The sequence below is a fragment of the Arachis ipaensis genome, chromosome B2 (genome assembly GCF_059453495.1).
Source record: "Arachis ipaensis isolate K30076 ecotype BB chromosome B2, ASM5945349v1, whole genome shotgun sequence".
NCBI classification, from domain to species: domain Eukaryota; kingdom Viridiplantae; phylum Streptophyta; class Magnoliopsida; order Fabales; family Fabaceae; genus Arachis; species Arachis ipaensis.
In genome coordinates, this window is record NC_142437.1 from 58,213,167 (window position 1) to 58,239,690 (window position 26,524).

At 35.3% G+C, this 26,524-nt stretch overlaps 1 protein-coding gene across 3 annotated transcripts; it reads right to left on the reverse strand.

Moving 5' to 3' along the window:
* On the reverse strand, nucleotides 1–11,735 carry LOC107625252 (amino acid transporter AVT1C-like). 3 transcript variants are annotated; one of them, XM_088503458.1, is made up of 13 exons: nucleotides 11,605–11,735; nucleotides 10,785–11,013; nucleotides 10,010–10,326; nucleotides 8,384–8,598; nucleotides 8,246–8,269; nucleotides 6,712–6,892; nucleotides 3,585–3,804; nucleotides 3,296–3,431; nucleotides 2,335–2,358; nucleotides 1,622–1,763; nucleotides 1,308–1,351; nucleotides 1,160–1,222; nucleotides 1–365 (listed from the first exon to the last, which is right to left on the reverse strand). In XM_088503458.1, the coding sequence occupies exons 2-13, from the start codon at nucleotides 10,958–10,960 to the stop codon at nucleotides 267–269; spliced, it is 1,641 nt and encodes a 546-aa protein (XP_088359584.1). In that variant the 5' UTR covers nucleotides 10,961–11,013; nucleotides 11,605–11,735; the 3' UTR covers nucleotides 1–266. The 3 variants fall into 3 exon arrangements, with proteins under 3 accessions (XP_088359584.1, XP_088359585.1, XP_088359586.1); XM_088503459.1 differs by lacking the exon at nucleotides 11,605–11,735 and adding an exon at nucleotides 11,359–11,396; XM_088503460.1 differs by lacking the exon at nucleotides 11,605–11,735 and adding an exon at nucleotides 11,148–11,327.
* Between the last annotated feature and the right edge of the window lie 14,789 nt (nucleotides 11,736–26,524).

The window sequence follows — 26,524 nt, forward strand, 5'->3', positions numbered from 1 at the left end:
TATATCAAGAAATTTTGCACTCATCTTCGATGATAATCCTCTACTCCAAAACTTTGGCCGGCACCCCCACCCCATGTGATTTTATTAGATACAGTCCTGGCCATAAAAATACTCTTAAAAAGATGAAACACATCCTTACACAATGGCTTCAAACAATAATAATAGATCAAAATTGGCCATTAGAAATAAAACCAAATATAAAATAGTAGGATTTTGTCGAACATAAGACAAGAAACAACTCAGTCCATGACTAAGGTGCAAAAATTTTATCCAAACAACTGTTCAATAATCTCTGAGATTGCTGAATATGATCCAAAAGCGGAGGATACAACAGCTACTATCATAACTGTAACACAAAGTGCTACCTGTAGGGACAGGAAGAGAAAAGACGTTATGTCACAGTGGACTTCATCATAACCATGAAAAACAAGCAACGTTGAACGAGTATAGTGGTTTCAAAAAAACATCTGATGATTTTTCCTCTTCCATTTATACATATCAGCATAGTACATTATGGTTCACAAAATGATCATTTTTTAATTCATTGTCCTCTAGATTCTACAGGTCCTATTAATATCAACATAGTACATTTGGAATGCAATAAAAAATGTTCTACTCAATTCTAAGTGTGGGAGAACTCACCTTTTTTACATAGTTGCTTACTCAATTCTAGTGTTATTAGAGACTATTTCATGTTCCTAGTCCTGCTAACTTTTCATGCTCCACTTACCTAGTCCTCGGCATGTAGAACGTATATTTCTAGTTTCCCATTGATTGGGGAGATGGCTATGATAGCTTTTATAAGTGCGAGTAAGTGTGCTCCAACCACCACCTCTTAAGTCAACTTTTGACATTAAGTTAGGCATGTTCAATTCTAATAGAACTTTTTGCATGTCACCTTAAATTTGATAAGACACATTATGATTGAATACTCACTACATTTTCAATTTTTTCAAAGGTTTCTCTTTGCTTATGCTATTAACATTAATGGTGGAAAAATGTTAATACTCATTTGGACAAATCAAATCTCTAGTTAATTACAAGGTGGTTTCACTTTTTTAGTATATCAATGCTAAAACATAGTCTCATGGAGTAAAAGATTGAGTAATTTTGTAACTTGCATTCAGTACCATTACAATGATCATCATCATCATCGTACCTGAATTTGAGAGATTTTGCCCCATTTAATCTTTAGGAAACAAGCAGAGGGAAGAATCAAGGACTGCATCCAAAATGGCTTTTTATTAACAAAATGCTGAGTAGCTAGTAACCATAGGACAAGGAAAGGAAATAAACAGTAATCTTACAACGAACATTGTGAGTAAAGATCCAATCAATGACATTACCAAACCTGCAGTGAAAAGTTTATATGTTATTCATAAACTTGAAGCCAATGCTGAAACAGTAAGTTCATTTAAAAGGAAAAATAAAGAAAATTAAATTGAATTTATAGCTAAAGTAACATTGTAGAAAATTTGGAGCGAGGAAAGGGGTATAGCAACCTTGGTTCAACAAATTTGTTGTATGAAGAAATATTGAATTTCATTCTGAACCCAGACTCTAATACGGTTCTTGGCAGTGAATGCGATGAAATACATAGTTAAGTAGAAGAAAGACTCACCAAAAAAGGGAACAGAAAGACCAACAAGCAGTGTAGAAACCACTAACATTGTTCGGATGAAGATTGAATATAAGTTAAACTTGGGGTCGTTTAATGGTATCAGCTCCTCTAGACACTTTGCCACTGGAGTCAAACTCAATGCATATGTGGTGCTAATTAAGAGAAAACATCTTTTCGTTCAACAAATTATGTGTAATAATGGATTTAAACAAATTATTTCTGCCCTAAATCATTTTCTCATATCTTCAGGGTACTCCATGAAGAGAAACCAAAACAACTTAATTGATATGTGTCATTCCTAGTACCTGGAAAAGCTTGTTAGGATGTACATATAATGAATTAAAAAAATTTAGTCTTAGAAAAGCAGCCTAAGAGAAGCAAAATGTATGATAAAATAAACTTTTATGAATGGGCAGAATACATTGTAATTTAAATTGTATAAGTTAGCATTTTATGGCACATCACATTGCGTATATGAATCATATTTTCAACTTATAGCACTATTACCCATCTATCTTCTCTATCTTCTACAAGCCTTAACTCTAACAATGTCAAGTGACTCACTTTTAAGAGAGACACGTTTTAGAGACTAAGAATATGCTTGGCTGTGTTTTGACAGCACAAATTAGAGGGACACCTATCGGATTGGATTCCATTCCTTATGCCAGATAATTTTGAGCAAGAACTATGTATTTATACAAAGCATACAAAGGATATTTGGTAAATGGATTCACCACCTGCAAAATAAAAAGTCCAGAATTAGGTTAGAAAATCATGTATTGATTAGAATAACAAAGTAAACTAGTTCCAAGAATAATAATTGACCAAAAACATCTGAATCTCATGTATCTTCTAGTCCAATTAGTAGCTAAAAGTCTAATTTGTACCTGAGCTGGGTTATTTTACATTTGATTACCTCTTCCTGGATTTTAATATAGTAAGTAAACTAAAAGTGCAATTTCTTTTGGCATCAAGTTATACACCAAGTCTATTGCTAGAATTCTTTGGGGTTGAGATAAGTTTTTGATCATTACAACTTCCATTAATTTTGAATTAAAGCATAGTATACAAATACCCCAAAGATAAACCCTTATCAGACCTTTTCTCCATGCACCCTATATGATCAATTAAAGGACAACCTAGTGTACAAGCATCCTGCAATAATGCAGGGTCCAAGAAAGGGCCACATCCAAAGGGTATAATATAAGCAGTCTGAACCCGATAATTAAATCAGTGCTAATTCTACAGCTTGAACCCATGACCTTGAAGCCATACGGAGACAACTAAATGCTTCAAGACTCCCTTTACCCTATATGACCAATTGCTAAGCAAAAACACCAAAAACTCTTCATCGCCTAAAACTTAGACAACTACAAAACAAACTATATTAGCATCTGCACTGCACCCACCTGTATTGATCATATCTACATATTCCAATTTCTCCCTTTTGAAGAACCAAAATAAGACCATGCCGAGGTTATAATGAACTCTTGGATACCGTGCCAAAAGTTTCAGAGCTAGTTGTTTCAACCAAGAAGATGGCTCTAATCTCTAAAATCTACCTCCCAAACAAAAATATATAATAATAAAATAACTCATTTAGAGAGAAAATCCAGCAAATAAAGTATGATGTGGGATGGGAAATTGTTCTTCAAAAATCTAAAATGAGCATACCGTTGTCCACACAGCAAGTTTGGTGGCCACTATGCCTTGAGGCATGTTAAGAGTGTACTGAGACAATGTATATTCTCCAAACATTGTGTATCCCATAATAGCTACTGCAGCATACATAACTGTACAGAGTGCAAAACTGCATGTAGAAAGAATGTGTATTACATATATATATATATATATATATCAAAACCGAGAAATCTAGAGTAACTTTTTCTTTGAGTTTAACCAATTCAAATGTCTAGATGATTTATGCCTCAATGGATAATCTCAAAGATTATGTTGTGTTTACCATACTAAAAGCACTGCAGGGAATTGATTTCTGTTTGCCATGGCTGTATACAAGTTTGGGAACACAGCATGTCCTGAGTAGCAGTAACCATAGAGACCCATAGCAACAGGAAAAGTTGCAAGATTGATTGTAGTTCCTTTGCTGTGAATGCCAACATTATCTATTAAGCCAACCCAAAACAAGCAGAGAACCACCAAAGTTGTTGCAAGAACACCACATGCTAGACACACAACATAAAAAGGTCATAATGGAATAACCCAAGTATGATAACATTTTAATGTCATTGTCGAGACCCAAATATAGGCTAAATTTATCAACACAGAAAGAAAGTTATGGAAAAGGAAGTTACTGTTATACAATACAGTTTTATATGAAGATTTTCCTAAAACAAAACAAAAACCAAAAAGAATGAGTTTAAAGCATATGAAGCATTACATAAAACAAATCCAACGTCTATCTTTTAAAAATTAGGATAAATTACATTGACCTCCTCCTGACAACTCTAAATTTATAAATCCATACCCTAAACCATTTAGAAATAACATTTTATCAAAGGTACCATCTCTCTGTTCTCTAAGATAGTGACTGTATTTCACACACACCCCTCCTCCCTCCCCTCCCATGGGTCTCTCTCTGTCTATCTCTCCCAATATAAATATATTGTGTTATTGTTATATTCCTTAATTTAGGAAAATTAAGGACAATAGTTCCTTTTATTCGAATTGAATTGATTTTGAATAGCGGTTTGAAAACAGGAAAAAATGGAAGAGAGGAGTAGCCGGCCCTGGGATTGAGATGATTACATAACATGATTATGATATGTGGCAATGGATGGCACTTCATGTCCTTGAGTTTGCTAAAACGATCGTGAATATGAAGGGTAAATGCATTTTGACAAAACTTGGTGTAAGCATAATCAGACAAGTAGAAATTGGAATTTAGAATAAAATAAAATGTTATATTAGGTGATTTAATTTGAACGGTGCTTTTGCTTTTGTAAAGCATAAGTTAATACTTTATAATTAATAAATTAAAAAGTTTATGTATTTATATTTTGTCTTTAAAATTTCTATAAATATATTATTCAAAACTCAATTTTTTTAAACTTAAAAAGTTTAATATAACTTTTTATTTTATTCTAAATTCCAATTTATAACCCATCCTTAGCCAAAGGCCCAAACAGTTCAATCATCATACCGTAAAGATCTGTCTTGAAGAATAAAACGTTGCATTCATTATCAAATGTTGCACACGACCAAATCCTTGACATAGAAGGCTTGATTATATGAGCCCGCTAAAATATTATTACTATGCCGAATTTGATACACTTTTATATAAGATTTTGTATTATATAGTAAGAAATCTAATAAAAATAAAAAGAAAAACTCTACGTGGCCATCAGTTTTTTATAATTTTGGCTATCATTTGGTCATCATAAATACTAAATTATCATTTATGTATGCAAATTCTAAAAATTGTAGGTGCAAATTATATTGATTTCATGTGTGCAAACTCTAGTAAATATAGGTGTAAATTATGTTTCTTGTGTTCAAATACTTGTAAATATGGGAGCAAATTGTATTAATTCATGTGTGCAAGCTCTGGTAAATATAGCTACAAATTATATGTTTCTTGTGTGCAAATACCTGCAAATATGGATGCAAATTATTGCTGGCCAAATGATAGCCAAAAACAAGAAATTTTTATGGCCCTCTAACATTCCTCAAATAAAAAATATGGAATGAGATGTCAGAAGTTATTAGAAAAGTGGCCAAAAAAACCTTATAGAGAAACAAGATGTATCTGAGCAAGAGATAAAGAGTAAGTCACAAGTGTGCCAGAGAATGTAAAGAAGGAATGCTTTAAAGTGCTTATTATTCCAAAATGAGGAGATCCGAAAAAGTATAAGATGACTAAGAAGGAGACAAATGGTGGTAACTGTAGCAAGAACAAGACATTATAGGGGGTATTTATTAGTATTTTGTCACGAAAGAAAGGAAGAGGCATTTGCAAGATAGCAAATGATCAAGAAAAAAGGATGACAGATTAAGTATATTGAGTAAAACAACTAAAGCTAGAAAAAAGAATGAGATTTTGATAAGTTAAGTAAATTAAGTGATATGACTAAAACTACACGAGAAGGAATAGTTAACTGTGCTTTACAACTTTTATAAGCAACAAAATCTAAGTTAGATCTAATTTTTAAATGAAAACGTTATGTTCTTTGAAAAACCTTGATCTGAGGTCTATAAAATGAATAAGGAATATAAGTTGATATTTTCCATTTTCACCGTGAATTGTAACAAAAAGAAAATCACAAAATATAATTTTAGTGAATTAATTATTTTACTAAAATTTGTAACATTGTTATAAAAATTTATATATGTATCATTCAAAAGTCATTATTTAATTAATTGTAATTGTTAATAAACTAATATTTTTTATATTTAAAATTATTATTATTTATTTATCTTTAGTAATTGTATACTGTATATATTATTAAATTTATAATCATATTACTTGTTACAATTTTATATTGAATTTGATTTTTAAAATCATAATTTACTATAATTTGATTTAAAAAAATATTTTATTTCTATATTAATTATTCTTTTAAATATTTATTTCTTAATTTTTACTTTTAAAAAATATACAAAAATATAAAATACCCTTGTAAATTAAATGTTAAGAGCTTCATATATAGTCTCATATAGCCTCATATATATCTGTTATTTTGAAGTATAGAATGGTGATGAATAAAATCAAACAACGAGTAAAATCATATCATTATCATACAGTATTTGTTTATCCTGTCACACACATACAGCATGCAAACCAAGCTGCAAGTCATACCAAAAGTTGTTAAACTTTCCCCCAGGCTCTCTTTTCTCAAGTCACTAGATGACAATAAGCAGGAACCTACTTAATATTTATGCTTTCATATGAAAAAATAATGATCCGGCATAAATCTAATTTGCCCGCTTAAAACTGGATAGAGTAATGATTATACAAAAGGTGAATGATTATAATTTGTCCGGACAAAAGGTGAATGAGACTGATATAACTTCTAAAAATTGCTACCTAACATTTATTTGCAAATAAGTAAACATAAAAGTAAAGTGTTTACCTGAGAGGTAACTCAGAATGCGCAAATCACGAAGATAAACAGTAGGAAGAATAGCCAAGGTGGTCAAAATTGCAAATAGAACATGAGGGTTCAATTCAAGTCCACCTAAACTTAGGTGCGCATTTGGAAACAATGAAGATAAGTTATCGCTCTCCAAAATTATATATTCTATGCAACAAGCCTGCATGAAAAAATATTAAGTTTTTGAGATTTGATATATTCTAAGAAAAGGATGGTAACTACTATGACCCACCATCAAGATTACAAGAAAGTAATTAAACAGTTGAAAGTTTACCTCCATTTATAATTTTACAATGTAAAGCTCAAGCAAGAGTAATTATATCTTGGAAAGGCTATGGAGGTTAGTGAGAATAAGATGGGACTGGCTGTTACTGAATTGCCAGGTGGCAAGGATAGTGGGAAGCGCTAGGAATGAGAGGAAATTCTGTTAAAAAAAGAATGGCCAGGAGTTCCTATGGAGAGAATTTGATGAAATTTTTCTGGGAAGTTTGGACTAGGACAGACCTTACGAGGAGGGGAACAGCTGCTCACAAACTGCTATGTCATTTCCTTGATGCATTTCTTTCTGCAAATAATAGACACTGACTGATATCATTCAGCATCCCTGTTTCTACCGCTATTTTCCCTCTCTTTAATCTTTGCTATATCTTCTCTATATTACTATTGTTCTATTTCCTATTCTTTTACAGATACCAGGTTCTTAGAGAGAATAACAGGCATTGAAGAATGCTTTATAGGAGATTAGGGGGAAAGGAATCCCCTCAAAGAGCGTGACGTTCACAGAGGTATAATAATGTAATAGTGATTGTCTGAATGATAGCAAAAATCCCGATTCTAACCACAAGGCTACATGAGGAATACGCATTTGACTATTTGAGAGCTTTAGCTTGTAACTTCATTATACACAGAAATTAGATTTGCAACAAAACAAGTACAAGCAATATTCTGAGGAGTTAGTGAGTAGAAAGATGCAAAGGGAAACAACAATAAGTTATTCGGCTATTGTCCAAAAATGAATTCAGGTACAAAGGTATTTAAATAACAAGTGGAAAAAAACATTACTTCAAAGCCTTGTAGGAGCATGTGTATGAAGAAGCACTTGTTGCTTCACTCCAATGACAATTCTTATGCTCAACACCACCATTTTGTTATGGTCTATTCGCACAATAACATTGGTGAAGAATGCCTTATTAAGTTCTAAAAGGTATAAAAGAAGAAGATAAACTATAAAATAAAATAGTCCATCTTATGTTATCAGCTGATGAGATTAAAAATATATACTCAAGATCATAAGAGGAGACTACCAATAATAACCAAAACTGCTCAACCCAAACAAGTACCCTCGTAAAATAATCTTTAAATTAACAAATACAAGACCACATGGCAGTAGTTTAATCCATATAGCTGAGTCTACTTAACAAGACAACGCTAAGTTGTTAAGATATTATTTTACTACAACGAAAATAGTGGAAAAAAGCAATACTCACTGAGTGAAGGCGAATGTACTACTTACATATAATTCCGAGTATAATATTACCTGTGTCCACAAAATGGCCGAAAAAGGTCAGAGGTTTATTTTTTTGAATCTAACCCATTGAAGAAAAATTGCATACTCAAATAAAATTAGCAATTAGTCAGCTGGAAGACTTACAGAAATGAAAATGCGTCCACTAGTACCAAAAGCTGCTTGGCCAATGTCAGGGTATGTCTCAAGCCCAGGTTCACTATCCAAGCAGTGACGTAATAGCAACCCAGTATAGAAGCTGAAAGCTGAAAATATAAACAAGACTGAAAGCGCAACCCATCCACCTTCTTTGAGGGCATAAGGGGTAGAAAGGATTCCAACACCACAAAGAGCATTTATGCCTGCGAAATTCAAAATAAGACATAAATATAGCACCTTAAATGCTTGGTTTATGGTTTTGTGCAGTATATGTGTCAGGCAGTCAATTCTGTTATAGATAACTAGTTTTGGTGCATCAATGGTGATAAAAATACAACGTTTGGTTATATATAAACCAAACTTGGGTCTTAATTTAAGAATTTAGGGCTATGCGAGAATTATTACTCGACACAATATAGAGCTTCTAACAGTGAGAAATTCAGGGTGTGTTTGTTTGTGTTTTCATTTTCGTTTTCTATTTTTAGAATTTTGTGAAGAAAAAAGAGAAAACAATGAAAATAATAAAATCTTGTTTTCTTTTTTTCCTTTGCAAAATCATGAAAATAGAAAATACTAAAAATGAAAACAAAAAATAAAAACAACCAAACGCACTCGATTTCACTCCCTTCTCTTCTCGTACTTAAGCTACAACCTGAGGGAATATTACCGTGTTACAGATATAAAAACCAACACTGCAGCTTCACCAAATAGTTTATGCCTTTATGGAGGTTGATCATTACATTAAGCCAGTGTGAAAGCTTCAACTAAAAATTTAATATTCAAAAACTGTAGATAAAAATTCAGAGATATACTGGCTCACAATTTATCTTGTCCTTGCAACAGAAGTTAGTTTGCCAAAAAATAACGATTTCATTGTGTCTTAGTTTTATGGAAATCTCAGATAAATCCAGACATCTTGATGTTAAATGATAACCTTTGTTAAATATAGACTTCAAAGGGCAGAGGAAAAATGAAAGGCCAAAGGCTAATACTTATTTGCACATGAGCAGAAACTCAGCATAAAGAAGCAATGATCACAGTCAAGTAGAGATGCGACAGTTGCATTAACTATCAACAACATTGTTTTCTAATGCTTGTGACCATTAGTGGTTTGTGGTCCCTTAAATCAGAGGTAAGACTGATACCTGACATTAAGAAAGTTGGTGTAGGACCACTTATTCATGATTCTTTGGGAAATTATCCAATGAGGTGCATTTACACAAGGGAGGACCACAATAGTTCTTCACAACTATATTCATATTCATAATAAAGTACAAAAGTGTATTGATATGAAGGAAGATAATATGACAAAGGTAAATTGCCAAAATATCCTAAAACTTAGAAAATAATTAAGGTGGGAACATTCCAATTGAAAGTGTGGAGCAAGTTTAACTACCTGTTAGAACAAAAATATAGACATGGTCCATATTCATTAAATTAATCCTGTATACTGCAACAAGCAGTTTGCATCCTATGTTTATTTGTATATCTAATATAGCTTCAGTATTATGTTCTTCCTTCTTTGCTTTAACTCCATTTATTTTTCTTTCTAAATTCACCAAGAGGCACAATCAGAGATCAGTACATAATGAAAGCCAAGGATCCACTAGTTACCATTAAGCACAGCTTGACCAAAAGTGCATTGGCCAGAAAAATGAACTTCATGATCATGAGCAACCTTGGAAATCACATTCCTAGTAGAACCCCTCAACAGATGGGGAGGATGCAGGCTATGGGAGCTCCGCCGCTGATCATCAATGTCTGTTGGTTGTAGCAGAGGTTTCTTTGCTGACGGAATTGTATCTGGAACTGGGGGGTGCCTCTTTATCAAAGGTGGAACAATAAAAGAACTTCCTAATCTTGATAGGGAGGTAGTGCCCAAAAATCCAATATTTGGTGATGGTACACTGCCTAACAGATCAATGGATTGCCTGAAACATCAGTTAAAAGAGATTGATGCAATAGATTTTTGAGACACTGAGCTGTGGCATATCGATGATCTTTCTCAAAAACCTTTCGATAAACAACGAAAATATTTGCAGATATGTTTCTTCCATGGCTAATGTTAATTACCTAAGTTTCAGATTATACACATACATCTTATCCAGTAGTCAAATCACTACAAAAATTTTAACTCTTACAACAGTCGCAAAGATGGTGTTGTAAAATTAGTATATGGTATAAAACATTTTACCACTAAATTACATCAAAATAATCTGAATAGCATAATTAAGTTTCAATAATGTTTACAACTATATTATCACGAATTGATGAGAACGTGGTCCCTCATCTATGATCTACTTTCTCCACCCTTGAATTTCATGAGTGACTAATGAAACAACTTTTTGACGGATTCTCACTGTCACAGAAATACAGAGAAGGTTCTGACCTGTAACTTTGAGGCCATGCCATGCTGTAGGAACTGGGTTTTCTCATTGCGTCGTGATCATTCCATTCATGCGAATCGTCTGAATCGTTTCCTTGATCTACATTGTTCAAATCCTTCTCCTCATCTTCGTCGTCGCTCTCAATGTAGAAACTGCGATCTGAAACGGAGTTTTTCATCTTCCTTCAATCTTTCTTGAACTAGTTAGTCTCCGCCAAAATCCACTCTGTATCTGTATGGTTCAGAGAATGCACTCCATTACGTCATTGTCAACAAAATAAAACAACATATCATAAATCACAGAAAAAGATAACAATGCAGAACCGAAACAAAAGAAATTCTCTTGCAATGAGATCAGGAACCCACCGAAAAAATTAAAAGTCCAGGCTTCAGATTCAAATTCATGGATTATGATTTATAACTTAACAAAATTCGTGATTCAATATTTGCAATTGAGCGTAGCACAACCATAATGTGATTAATCCATCCACATGACTTGAGATTTGAATATCGGCATATAAAAATGTAACAGAGTATAGCATATAGGATAAGATACACGCAAAAAAAGGAGAATTACTTTGCATCTTGCGAGTAACAATGGACATGTCTAATGAGAGAGAGAGAGAGAGAGAGAGAGAGAGAGAGAGAGAGAGAGAGAGAGAGAGAGAGAGAGAGAGCGAATACAATGAGCAATGAGAAAGAGTGTGCAGAATAAAAAACAATTAACACCGGCATTTTATTTTTATTGTTATTTCCCTCTTTTCAAAAAGGAGAGAGGAAACGGAGGAGAACAGATACAGACAGAAAGGAAAGAGCTTTGTACTTTTATTATTTCTCTGTCGTGAGTGTTAGATCTCTATGTCACTGCTCCATTGACAGCTTTTCCTTCACGGTGACTGCGAGCATGAACAATCACCCTTAAGCAATCCGGAGTTTGGACATATATATAGAGACTAGACTGATAGTGATACTTCAAAGTACTCTCTAATAATTCTTCCGAATAAATTATTTTCTCATGAATATAATAAAAAAAAAAAAATCTAGGGCCAGCAATTTTGTTAAATTCTGGCCAGTATGTAACCAACAAAGAAAAGTGAGCCATTGGATGAAATCTCACACCATTAAAACCATCATTGATAGCTATTTGATGGCTACAAATCACAAAAGTTACTGATCCCCTAGCATTCCTCTAATAAAAATATATAAATTAATAAATTCTTTTATTTTATTATTAAAAATTAATATATTTAATATTTTAATAAATAAATATTATTTTATTAATTTGTAATAATAATTATCTTATGTAATACAAAAATAATTAAGAATCCATTTGGATTATCATTGCAAAATACAAAATTCCAGCACATAAGAGAAATCTTGACCGTGCATTTAATATTTTCATATCGCCATCCCATTTTTTCATGTGGCCGGGCATGGGACATGGGAGACCCAATGCTGCGTTCAAACAAAGATCTTGGATGACAAAAAAATATATATATATATGCTTTTTGCTTAATTAAATAAAAAAATATTAACCAATTTGAATTATTCGTCCATTTGACTAAATTACAAAGCGGATTTTGAGATTGACATCGTGCATCAATTTGATCCCTGATATTTTAGTTGCACTAATTTAGACCCCATATTAAATTTCAGGTTATATATAAATTTCTAGTCCAATTTCAGATGTAAGTCAACAATCAAAAAATTGATGTGGCACAATATAATGGCTAGCTAACATGGCTGTTAGTGTGAAATTTTTTAATTTGGTCCCTGATTCCCAATTATAAACCCTAAATCTTTTTTTTATGTGTTTTTGATTCACTTCTTCTCCATCCTCTTCTTTTAATAACCCAACCTCTCATTCTTATTTTTTTTTTCAAAATTTTCACTATAATAAAACATTATATCTAATAGTGGTTTCATCTGCATCATAAAAAAAATACTTACTCTACATGAAATTAAAAGATAAATAAAACACAAATGTAACCATGAAATAACAATCCCATTCTATTCAACAGAAACAGAACATCAACCTCCATTCTAATAAATGAACAACATAAACCCTAACAAGATAATGTTCCCACATAAATCCGAATGAATGCAAACGAAAAGACCTACAAAGATAACATATCAAACAAAAAATGAACAAAGAAGCCAAAAAATTATCTTTTTCAAAAAAAAAAAAAAAACTCACCTTCTAGATAGCGAAAATGATTTTCACCCTTTGCTTGAGTAGCACTCGATGGTCCCCTGTCTTCAAGAGTTGTGGAAAGAAATAGAAGAAATTAGGCGATGTTAGATTGCCCTAAACTATCGTTATTGTCTATCTAATAGAGGAGATGAAGCATTGATGTTGGTGAGAAAAGAGGAAGAAGACGTTGTAACTGATCACCCCTCTTAACTAGCAACCTTTTCATTTCTTTGTATAGCAAAATGGCGACATTTTACTTTCAAAACGTGCCAAGGATCAAAACAGTGTTGTTCTATTCATCCCATGTGGATAGCTTTCCAGCTGCTGACTCACGCATGAAATTGGGTCAGGTGTAACACCCTAATATTCAAATCCTTATATTCGAGTCAAAAGTCAATGATACTAAGGTGGTACGACTCTTAGGTGGATTATAATACATAATTATATATGAGTTGAAGGGAAGTATTAACGAGAAGCCTGAAAAGAGTAAAATAAAATCGCGAATCGAAACACTCATGTATCGCTAAAACATACGATAAAACGTATTCGAATAGCGAATCAAGATGAGGTATAATGATAAGAAAGAATAGAGTAAGGAAAAGACACACACACACACACACACACACACACACACACACACACACACACACACACACACACACACACACACACACACACACACACACACACACACACACACATTTAGACATAAGTATAATAGCTACTAGTCGCGACCTGTGAAGTTTAGGTCGACTAGGGTACAGAAATAAAATCAGTTAATAACGGTAGTTTCCTATCTCCCAAAATATGCATCAAGACCTCTATAGGCAAGTTTTCAAAAGGATTAAATAGATACATAGCATAAGTTTTTCAAAATGAGTATGTAGAATCCAATGATCTTCACCATCTTTCAGATATACCACAGCTCACTGCTAAGCATCTAAACCTGCATCTGAAAAACAGAAAATATATACGGAATGAAAATTCACGACCTTTGGGTCCCTAGTACGATAAAAGTGCCAAATAACTACAATACACTATATATAATAAGAACTCACTAAGCATCCTAATCTCCCTTTCATCAATTATTCACCCTAGATTCTCAATAATCTATAATTTAGGCAACTGTCCTGGGGATACTAAGTCTACTTCAACTTCACATCTTTTTCAACTATCCAAACTTTTCAGCTTCCACTTTAGAATAGAATCATAACCAGAACCAAAACCAGCTAGTCGTTTCAGTAATTATATATCAATACTTCATATCTTTACCTAGAGCAAGTGAACTCACTTCACTACATCTACCCAAGGAGCTCAAATCATCTCATCATCTCATTTCAACAAGGACAGCCCTCAGTATAAACCAACACCAGCATGAGGGACCTCTCAGTTGTACAAACACAAATAATCAAACAAGTAATAGACAAGTAAGGTATGTAAGGCAAGTAACATTTAGTCATATAAGGTATACAATCAGACAAACAATACAATTAAGCAAACCCAATCAAATCAAATATATGCAAATGATGTATGCCTGCCTTATGGCCAATGAGCTCATCTGTCGGTTATACAGCCAACCTGACACACTGATGACCGGAATTCACTCCGCATATAAAAATAATGAATCCGTTCTTTTGGCAAGCGCACCAAAAATATCGTCAAGTAATAACCCACTAGGAGTGGGATCGTATCCACAGAGATTGGTAGATTTGAGCAATAATCAATGGGTGAATTAGTCAAGCAGAGCAAAATAGATTGTGATTGCAGAATTTTAAATGAGAAGAAATATAAATGACTCAAAAGTAAAGATAAGCAATAAAGTGCAGGAAAAGAAATGGCAATAATATAAAGCGCAGAAACATAAATGACTTAATTGTAAATGGGAATGGGGAATAACATAATGTAAAGAAAGCTATAAAGAATGTGAAAGATAAGAATAAGGGAAATTCATTGAGATAAGGAGATGTTGTTCTCTTTGGATTAAATCTAACTCATCTCATCTTCAATCATGCAACTCATTGACCTCTTGGCAATCATGATTGATTGAACCCCAATCCCTTGGTGATTCAATCTCTTAGATCTTGATCAATAGCCAATTCCTTGGTCTAATTGCTCATAAAGAGAGATATGCTTGATCCCTGATTATACCACACATCCTCATACATCCAAGTAGAGGGTGGATTATATGTCACCATATCCAATCACCAAAACCTAGATTCTACTCAAGTGTGAGAAGGGATTTCTAGAATGGTTTCATGTTTTCTTTTCCAAGGTTTCCATGAAACCCATTTTGCATTCAACCTCTTTCCTAAGATGATTGAACACAGATGAGCGGATAATTTATACGCTTTTTGGCATTATTTTTACATAGTTTTTAGTATGATTTGATTAGTTTTTAATATATTTTTATTAGTTTTTAAATAAAAATCACATTTCTGGACTTTACTCTGAGTTTGTATATTTTTCTATGATTTCAGGTAATTTCTGGCTGAAATTGAGGGACTTGAGCAAAAATCAGATTCAGAGGTTGAAGAAGGACTGCAGATGCTGTTGGATTCTGACCTCCTTGCACTCAAAGTGGATTTTCTGGAGCTACAAGAGTTCAAATGGCACGCTCTCAATTGCGTTGGAAAGTAGACATCCAGGGCTTTCCAGAAATATATAATAGTCCATACTTTTTCCGAGCTTAGACGACGCAAACTGGCGTTCAACGCCAGCTCTCTGCCCTATTTTGGAGTTAAACGCCAGAAACAGGTTGCAAAGCAGAGTTAAACGCCAGAAACAGGTTACAAACTGGCATTTAACTCCAAGGAAGACCTCTACACATGAAAGCTTCAATGCTCAGCCCAAGCACACACCAAGTGGGCCCGGAAGTGGATTTCTGCATCATTTACTTATCTTTGTAAACCCTAGTAACTAGTTTAGTATAAATAGAACTTTTTACTATTGTTTTTACATCTTTGGATTATCTTTTGATCCTTGGATCATGTTTTGGAGGCTGGCTATTCGGCCATGCCTGGACCTTCACCACTTATGTATTTTCAACGGTAGAGTTTCTACACACCATAGATTAAGGTGTGGAGCTCTGCTGTTCCTCATGAATTAATGCAAAGTACTATTGTTTTTCTATTCAATTCAAGCCTATTTCTTCTGTAAGATATTCATTTGCACACAAGAACATGATGAATGTGATGATTATGTGACGCTCATCACCATTCTCACTTATGAACGCGTGCCTGACAAACACTTCCGTTCTACATAAAAGCAAGGTTGAATGCATATCTCTTAGCCTCCTGATCGTGAGATCAGAGTCTTCGTGGTATAGGCTAGAATTATTGGCGGCCATTCTTGAGATCTGGAAAGTCTAAACATTGTCTGTGGTATTCCGAGTAGGATCTGGGAAGGGATGGCTATGACGAGCTTCAAACTCGCGAGTGCTGGGTGTAGTGACAGACGCAAAAGGATTACTGAATCCTATTCCAGCAGAATCGAGAACCGACAGATGATTAGCCGTGCGGTGACAACGCATCTTGGACCATTTTCACTGAGAGGACGGAAAGTAGCCATTGACAACGGTGATGCCCTACATAAAGCTTGCGATGGAAAGGAGTAGGAATGATTGGATGAAGACAGCAGGAAAGCAGAGGTTCAGGAGGAACAAAAGCATCTCTATACGCTTATCTGAAATTCTCACCAATGAACTACATAAATATTTCTATCCTATTTTATATTTTAATTATATTTTAATTATCAATTCACCATAACCATTTGAATCCGCCAGACTGAGATTTACAAGGTGACCATAGCTTGCTTCAAGCCGACAATCTCCGTGGGATCGACCCTTACTCACGTAAGGTTTATTACTTGGACGACCCAGTGCACTTGCTGGTTAGTTGTGCGAAGTTGTGACAAAGAACTAAGATTATGAACGTCCGTACCAAGTTTTCATCGCCGTTACCAAGAAATGAACGATCACGATTTTCCCACACCAAGTTTTTAGTGCCGTTGCCGGGGATTGTTCGAGTTTGGACAACTGACGGTTCATCTTGTTGCTCAGATTAGGTAATTTTATTTTAATTTCAAGCTTTTTGTTTTTATTCTTTTATTTTCGAAAAATTTTCAAAAAAAAAATTATCCTATGGCTTCAGAATTTTTAAGAATTAATTCTAGAGTTTCACGATAATCTGTTGAATTCTGGCTGGCTGTGAAGCCATGTCTAATCCTTTGGACCGAGATTTCAACTTATCATCAAAAGAGTCCGTGGATTCTCATCTAATCAACTGTTATATGCCGGATTTGTATCTGCTGAAGCTTGGCTGGCCATTGGCTATGTCTAGTATTTTGGACCAGAGCTTTCACTGAAAGCTTGGCTGGCTAGTAAGCCATCTCTAATTCCTGGACCGGAGCCTTAGACTAATATTGCATGATTCCTGGAATTCTCATTAGAAATTTTGAAGTCCTTATTTTTCTTTTTCCAAATAATTTTCGAAAAATCCAAAAAAAAAATTTACAAAATCATAAAACCAAAAATAATTTGATGTTTCTTGCTTGAATCTAGTGTCAAGTCATAAGTTTGGTGTCAATTGCATGTTTATCTCTTTCTTGCATTTTTCGAAAATTCATGCATTGCATTCTTCATGATCTTCAAGTTGTTCTTGATGAATCCACTTGTTTGATCTTCATATTTTCTTGTTGTGTGTTGCATCTTGTTTTTCATATGCATTCTTGCATTCATGGTGTCTAAAAATTAAAAATTTCTAAGTTTGGTGTCTTGCATGTTTTCTTTTCTTGAAATTTTTTCAAAAATAAGTTCTTGATGTTCATTATGATCTTCAAAGTGTTCTTGGTGTTCATCTTGACATTCATAGTGTTCTTGCATGCATCATTTGTTTTCATCCAAAATTTTCATGCATTGAGTCTTCTTATTATTTTTCTCTTTCTTCATTAAAAATTCAAAAATCAAAAAAATATCTTTCCCTCATTCTCTCATAAATTTTCAAAAATTTGGTTTGATTTAGTCAAAAAGTTTTTAAATTTAATTGTTTCTTATGAGTCAAATCAAATTTTTATTTTAAAAAATTATATCTTTTTCAAATCTTTTTCAAAAAAATCAAATCTTTTTCATTTTTCTTTTATGATTTTCGAAAATTTCAAAATGATTTTAAAAAATCTTTTTCTTATTTTTATCTCATATTTTCGAAATTAATGCTAACAATTAATGTGATTGATTCAAAAATTTTAAGTTTGTTACTTGCCTAGTAAGAAAGGTTCAATCTTTAAATTTTAAAATCATATCTTTTTGTTTCTTGTTAGTCAAGTAACCAACTTTAATTTTCAAAATCATATCTTTTTAAATTTCTTTTTCAAATATTTTTCAAAATAAATGTCAATCACATCTTTTTCAAAATCAATTTCAAAATCTTTTCTAACTTCTTATCTTTTCAAAATTGATTTTCAAATATTTTTCAATTAATCTTATCTTTTTGTTTGATTCTTAATTTTTTTCAAAACCACCTAACTAATTATCTCTCTCTAGTTTTCGAAAATCACCTTCCTCTTTTTCAAAATTCTTTTTTAATTAACTAATTATTTTAAATTTTAATTTAATTTAATTTCATTTTTCTTTTTAAAATTTTCGAATTCTAACTAATTTTAAAATGAAAAAACAAAAATATTTTTATTTTATTTTATTTAATTTTCGAATTCTTCCCTCTCTCATTTCTTTCTAATTATTTATTTATCTACTAACACTTCTCTTCATCTCAAAATTCGAACCCTCTCTTTCTCTTGGTGTTCGAATTTCTCTTCTTCTATTCTTTTCTTCTTCTACTCATATAAAAGAATCTCTATACTGTGACATAGAGGATTCCTCTTCTTTTTTATTTTCTTCTTTTTTTCATATGAGCAGGAACAAGGATAAGAATATTCTTGTTGAAGCTGATCCTGAACCTGAAAGGACTCTGAAGAGGAAGCTAAGGGAAGCTAAAGCACAACTCTCTGGAGAAAATCTGACAGAAATTTTCGAAAAAGAAGGAGACATGGCTGAAAATAATAACAATGCAAGGAAGATGCTTGGTGACTTTACTGTACCAAATTCCAATTTACATGGAAGAAGCATCTCAACATTGGAGCAAACAATTTTGAGCTAAAGCCTCAATTAGTTTCTCTGATACAATAGAACTGCAAGTTTCATGGACTTCCATCCGAATATCCTTTTTAGTTCTTAACTGAATTCTTGCAGATCTGTGATACTGTTAAGACCAATGGGGTTGACTCCGAGGTCTACAGGCTTATGCTTTTCCCGTTTGCTGTAAGAGATAAAGCTAGAATATGGTTGGACTCTCAACCTAAAGATAGCCTGAACTCTTGGGATAAGCTGGTCATGGCTTTTTTAGCCAAGTTCTTTCATCCTCAAAAGCTTAGCAAGCTTAGAGTGGATGTTCAAACCTTCAAATAAAAAGAAGGTGAATCCCTTTATGAAGCTTGGGAGAGATATAAGCAACTGACTAAAAAGTGCCCTTCTGACATGCTTTCAGAATGGACCATCCTGGATATATTCTATGATGGTCTGTATGAGTTATCAAAGATGTCATTGGACCATTCTGCAGGTGGATCCATTCACCTAAAGAAAACGCCTGTAGAAGCTCAGGAACTCATTGACATGGTTGCAAATAACCAGTTCATGTACGCTTCTGAAAGGAATCCTGTGAGTAATGGAACGCCTCAGAGGAAGGGAGTTCTTGAAATTGATACTCTGAATGCCATATTGGCTCAGAATAAAATATTGACTCAGCAAGTCAATATGATTTCTCAGAGTCTGAATGGATTGCAAGCTACTTCCAACAGTACTCAAGAGGTATCTTCTGAAGAAGAAGCTTATGATCTTGAGAACCCTGCAATAGCAGAGGTGAATTACATGGGGGAACCCTATGGGAATACCTATAATACCTCATGGAGAAATCATCCAAATCTCTCATGGAAGGATCAACAAAAGCCTCAACAAGGCTTTAGTAATGGTGGAAGAAACAGGTTTAGCAATAGCAAGCCTTTTCCATCATCCACTCAGCAACAGACAGAAAATTCTTAGCAGAATCCATCTAGCTTAGCAAATATAGTCTCTGATCTATCTAAGGCCACTTTAAGTTTCATGAATGAAAACAAGGTCCTCCATTAGAAATTTGGAGGCACAAGTGGGCCAACTGAGTAAAAGAGTCACTGAAACCCCTCCTAGTACTCTCCCAAGCAATACAGAAGAGAATCCAAAAAGAGAGTGCAAGGCCATTACCTTACTTGGTGTGGCCGAACCCAAAGAGGAGGAGGAGGACGTGAATCCTAGTGAGGAAGGCCTCCTGGGACGTTCAGTGACCAATAAGGAGTTTCCCTTTGAGGAACCAAAGGAATCTGAGGCTCATCTAGAGACCATAGAGATTCCATTGAACCTCCTTTTGCCCTTCATGAGCTCTGATGAGTATTCATCCTCTGAAGAAGATTAAGACATTGCTGAAGAGCAAGTTGCTCAATATTTAGGAGCAATCATGAAGCTGAATGCCAAATTATTTGGTAATGAGACTTGGGAGGATGAACCTCCATTGCTCATCAAGGAACTAAATGCCTTGGTTCAGCAAACTCTACCTCAAAAGAAATAGGATCTTGGTAAATTCCTAATTCCCTGTAACATAGGCACCATGACCTTTGAGAAAGCTCTGTGTGACCTGGGGTCAGGAATAAACTTAATGCTACTCTCTGTAATAGAGAAACTTAGGATCTTTGAGGTGCAAGCTGCCAGAATCTCATTAGAGATGGCAGACAACTCAAGAAAACAGGCTTATGGACTAGTAGAGGACGTGCTAGTAAGGGTTGAAGGCCTTTACATCCCTGCTGCTTTCATAATCCTAGACACTGGGAAGGAAGAGGATGAATCCATCATCCTTGGAAGACCCTTCCTAGCCACAGCAAGAGCTGTGATTGATGTGGACAGAGGAGAATTGGTCCTTCAACTGAATGAGGACAACCTTGTGTTTAAGACTCAAGGATCTCCTTCTGTAACCATGGAGACTAAGCATGAAAAGCTTCTCGAACTGCAGAGTCAACCAAAGCCCCCACAGTCAAACTCTAAGTTTGTTGTTGAACCCCCACATTCAAACTCTAAGTTTGGTGTTGGGAGGTTCCAACAATGCTCTGAATATTTGTGAGGCTCCATGAGAGCTCACTGTCAAGCTATTGACATTAAAGAAGCGCTTGTTGGGAGGCAACCCAATGTTATCTAATTATATCTATTTATTTTCCATTGCTATTTTATATTTTTTTTGGGTTGATGATCATGTGGAGTCACAAAAACTACTGAAAAATCAAAAACAGAATGAAAAATAGCTTTAAAAATAGCTCACCCTGGAGGAAGAACTTACTGGCGTTTAAACGCCAGTAAGAAGCATCAAACTGGCGTTTAACGCCAGAAAGAAGCATCAAGCTAGCGTTAAACGCCAGAAACAAGCATTAGAGTGGCATTTAACACCAGAACAAAGCATGGAAGTGGCGTTAAACGCTAGAAACAGGCTACATTTGGGCGTTTAACGCCAAAAACAAGCAACAAGCTGGCGTTTAACGCCAGACATGCATGCTAAGGGCGTTTTATACGCCTAATTGGAGCAGGGATATTAAGTCCTTGACCCCACAGGATCCCCTTAGGATCTGTGGATCCCATAGGATCCCCACCTTTTCTTCTCTCCTCTTCACACTTTTTCATAACTCTCTTCCCCAAATACCCCTCACCAATCACCTCAATCACTCTTCCCCATCACCTCTTCACCACTCACATCCATCCTCTCTTCCCCAAAAACCCCACCTACCTCCAAAAATTCAAAACTCTTTTCCCCCCCAAACCCAACCCTAATGACCGAACCCTAAACCTTCCTCCACTCCTATATAAACCCCTCATTCCTTCTTCATTTTCACACAACACAACCCTCTCTTTTTCCCCTTGGCCGAATACACACCTCTCTTTCTCTCCTCCATTTTTCTTCTTCTTCTCCTTCTTTCTTTCTTCTTTTGCTCGGGGACGAGCAAACATTTTAAGTTTGGTGTGAAAAAAGCATTGCTTTTTGTTTTCCATAACCATTAATGGCACCTAAGGCCAGAGAAACCTCAAGAAAGAGGAAAGGGAAGGCAATTGCTTCCACCTCTGAGTCATGAAAGATGGAGAGATTCATCTCAAAGGTCCATCAAGACCACTTCTATGAAGTTGTGGCCAAGAATAAAGTGATCCCTGAGGTTCCTTTCAAGCTCAAAAAGAGCGAATATCCGGAGATCCGACAAGAGATTAGAAGAAGAGGATGGGAAGTTCTCTCTAATCCTCTATTCAACAAGTCAGGATCTTAATGGTTCAAGAGTTCTATGCAAACGCATGGATCACTAGGAACCATGATCAAAGTGTGAACCCGAATCCAAAGAATTGGCTTACAATGGTTCGGGGGAATTACTTAGATTTCAGTCCAGAAAATGTAAGGTTGGTGTTCAACTTGCCAATGATGCAAGAAAACGCATGCCCCTACACTAGAAGGGTCAACTTTGATCAAAGGTTGGACCAAGTCCTCATGGACATATGTGTAGAAGACGCTCAATGGAAAGTTGACTCAAGAGGCAAGCCGGTTCAATTGAGAAGACCGGATCTTAAGCTTGTAGCTAGAGGATGGTTGGAGTTTATTCAACGCTCAATTATTCCTACTAGCAACCGGTCTGAAGTTACTGTAGACCGAGCCATCACGATCCATAGTATCATGATTGGGGAGGAAGTGGAAGTTTATGAGATTATACCTCAAGAACTCTACAAGGTGGCTGACAAGTCCTCTACTTTGGCAAGGTTAGCCTTTCCTCACCTCATTTGCCACCTCTGCAATTCAACTGGAATTGACATAGAGGGAGACATCATCATTGAAGAGGACAAGCCCATCACTAAGAAAAGAATGGAGCAAACGAGAGATCATGGACCTCAACAAGAGCATGAGGAAATTCCTCACCATGAAATCCCTGAGATGCCTCAGGGGATGCACTTTCCTCCACAAAACTATTGGGAGAAAATCAACACCTCCCTAGGAGAATTAAGTTCCAACATGGGACAACTAAGGATGGAGCACCAAGAGCACTCCATCATCCTCCATGAGATTAGAGAAGATTAAAGAGCTATGAGGGAGGAGCAACAAAGACAAGGAAGAGACATAGAGGAGCTCAAGAGCACCATTGGTTCTTCAAGAAGAGGAAAGACGCCACCCTCACTAAGGTGGACCCGTTCCTTAATCTCCTTGTTCTTATTTTCCTATTTTTCATTTACTATGCTTTATGTTTATGTTTTTGTCTTATTACATGATCATTAGTTTTTAAGTGTCTATGTCTTAAGGCTATGAATGTCCTATGAATCCATCACCTCTCTTAAATGAAAAATGTTTTAATTACAAAAGAACAAGAAGTACATGGTTTCAAATTCATCCTTGAAATTAGTTTAATTATTTTGATGTGGTGACAATACTTTTTGTTTTCTGAATGAATGCTTGAACAGTGCAAATGTCTTTTGATATTGTGGTTTATGAATGTTAAATATGTTGGCTCTTGAAAGAATGATGAAAAAGGAGAAATGTTATTTGATGATCTGAAAAATCATAAAAATTGATTCTTGAAGCAAGAAAAAGCAGTGAATACAAAAGCTTGCGAAAAAAAAAGAGAGAAAAGAAAAAAATGGTGAAAAAAAAGAAAGAAAAAGAAAAAGCAAGCAGAAAAAGCCAAAAACTCTTAAAACCAAAAGGCAAGAGCAAAAAGCCAATAACCCTTAAAACCAAAAGGCAAGGGTAATAAAAAGGATCCAAGGCTTTGAGCATCAGTGGATAGGAGGGCCTAAAGGAATAAAATCCTGGCCTAAGCGGCTAAACCAAGCTATCCCTAACCATGTGCTTGTGGCGTGAAGGTGTCGAGTGAAAACTTGAGACTGAGCGGTTAAAGTCGAGGTCCAAAGCAAAAATAAGAGTGTGCTTAAGAACCCTGGACACCTCTAATTGGGGACTCTAGCAAAGTTGAGTCACAATCTGAAAAGGTTCACCCAGTTATGTGTCTGTGGCATTTATGTATCCGGTGGTAATACTGGAAAACAAAGTGCTTAGGGCCACAACCAAGACTCATAAAGTAGCTGTGTTCAAGAATCAACATACTGAACTAGCAGTATCAATAACACTATCTAAATTCTAAGTTCCTATAGATGCCAATCATTCTGAACTTCAAGGGATAAAGTGAGATGCCAGAACTATTCAAGAGGCAAAAAGCTACTAGTCCCGCTCATCTGATTGGAGCTAAGTTCCATTGATATTTTGGAATTTATAGTATATTCTCTTCTTTTTATGCTATTTGATTTTCAGTTCCTTGGGGACAAGCAACAATTTAAGTTTGGTGTTGTGATGAGCGAGTAATTTATACGCTTTTTGGCATTGTTTTAACATAGTTTTTAGTATGATTTGATTAGTTTTTAATATAATTTTATTAGTTTTTAAATAAAAATCACATTTCTGGACTTTACTATGAGTTTGTGTGTTTTTCTGTGATTTCAGGTAATTTCTGGCTGAAATTGAGGGACTTGAGCAAAAATCAGATTCAGAGGTTAAAGAAGGACTGTAGATGTTGTTGGATTCTGACCTCCCTGCACTCAAAGTGAATTTTCTAGAGCTACAAGAGTCCAAATGGCGCGCTCTCAATTGCGTTGGAAATTAGACATCCAGGGCTTTCCAGCAATATATAATAGTCCATACTTTGCCCGAGCTTAGACGATGCAAACTGGCGTTCAACGCCAGCTCTCTGCCCTATTCTGGAGTTAAACGCCAGAAACAGGTTGCAAAGCAGAGTTAAACACCAGAAACATGTTACAAAACACACAAGTGGCACTTTTCTCAATTCAAAACAAGGTTAGTTTCTTGGCATCTCTTTAGCACCAAGGCTAAGTGGTGCAAGCAGTTAGAATATGAATCACCAAACACAGAGAAGTCATCCATCAACACTTCAATAAATCTTTCAATCATGTCTGAAAATATGGAGCGCATTCACCTTTGGAATGTTGCAGGTGCGTTGCACAATCCAAAGGGCATTCTCCTATAAGCAAAAACACCATAGGGACAGGTAAATGAGGTCTTTTCTTGGTTCTTAGGATCTACAACTATTTGGTTGTAACCAGAGTAACCGTCCAAGTTGCAATAATATTCATGTCCCACAAGTCTTTCTAGTTTCTGGTCCATGAAAGGTAGGGGGTAGTGATCCTTCCTGGTAGCTTCATTAAGCTTCCTATAATCAATACACATGTGCCGGCCGGTCATTGTTCTTGTAGGTATCAGCTCATTCTTCTCATTTGGTACAATAGTGACCCCTCCTTTCTTAGGGACTACTTGCACTGGGCTTACTCAAGGGCTGTCTGAGATTGGGTAGATCACCCCAGCTTGCCACAAATTCAACACCTCTTTTTGGACTACTTCATTCATGGTTGGGTTTAGCCTTCTTTGTTGCTGTCTTGAGGGCTTGGCACCTTCTTCAAGTAGGATTTTGTGTATGCACATTGAAGGACTAATTCCCTTCAAGTCTGAAAGTGTCCATCCTATAGCATCATTGTGTTGCTTCAGCATGGATAAGCTCCTCTTCTTGTCCCTCACTCAAGCTGGAATTAATGATTACTGGGTAAATGTTGTTGTCACCCAAGTAAGCATACCTCAAACTTGGAGGTAGGGTCTTCAGTTCTAGTTTTGGTGCTTCCACTTCCTTGTTGTCCATGTGGTTCAACATGATCGAATTCTCCATGATTCCTTGTGGTAATTCTCCACTTGATGCTTGTTGCTCCAGCTCCATAGTTTCTTCACATTGTTCTTCTTCTAGAACCCCTTGAACTATCTTTTCTATGGTATCTACCATCATGCACTCTCCTATGAATTCCTTGGGGTAATTCATTGCTTTGAAGACATTGAAGACCTTCTTCTCTTCATGTAACCTCAAGACTAGATCCCCTTTTTGAACATCAATAATGGCTCCAGCAGTAGCTAGAAATGTCCTTCCTAGAATAATTGATGTGTTGGCCTCTTCTTCCATATCCAGCACAACAAAATCAGCTGGAAAAATAAACTCTCTTACTTTCACCAACAAATCTTCTACTACCCCCATGAGGAAACTTGAATGTCCTGTCAGCCAATTAGAGTGCCATTCTTGTTGGTTTGGCTTCCTCAATCTTCATCCTTCTCATCATAGCCAAGGACATAAGGTTGATGCTAGCCCCCAGATCACACAATGCCTTCTCAATGGTGATATCACCTATGATGCAAGGAATTTGGAAGCTCCCAGGGTCTTTCATCTTTTGAGGAAGCTTCTTTTGTATGATGGCACTGCACTCCTCAGTTAGCACTATGGTTTCCTTTTCACCCCAGTTCTTTTTTCTTGCCATGAGCTCCTTTAAAAATTTGGCATAGAGTGGTGCTCTAATGCCTCAGCAAAGGGTATGTTGATCTAGAGCTTCTTGAAGATTTCTAGGAACCTAGAGAAC

Coding starts and splice junctions, on each gene's coding strand:
- LOC107625252 (XM_088503458.1), bottom strand. CDS start 10,960: ATGAAAAACTCCGTTTCAGATCGCAGTTTCTACATTGAGAGCGACGAC. Junction 10,327..10,784: donor GCATGGCCTCAAAGTTACAG/GTCAGAACCTTC, acceptor CTGATGTTTCAG/GCAATCCATTGATCTGTTAG. Junction 8,270..8,383: donor GTGGACGCATTTTCATTTCT/GTAAGTCTTCCA, acceptor TTGTGGACACAG/GTAATATTATACTCGGAATT.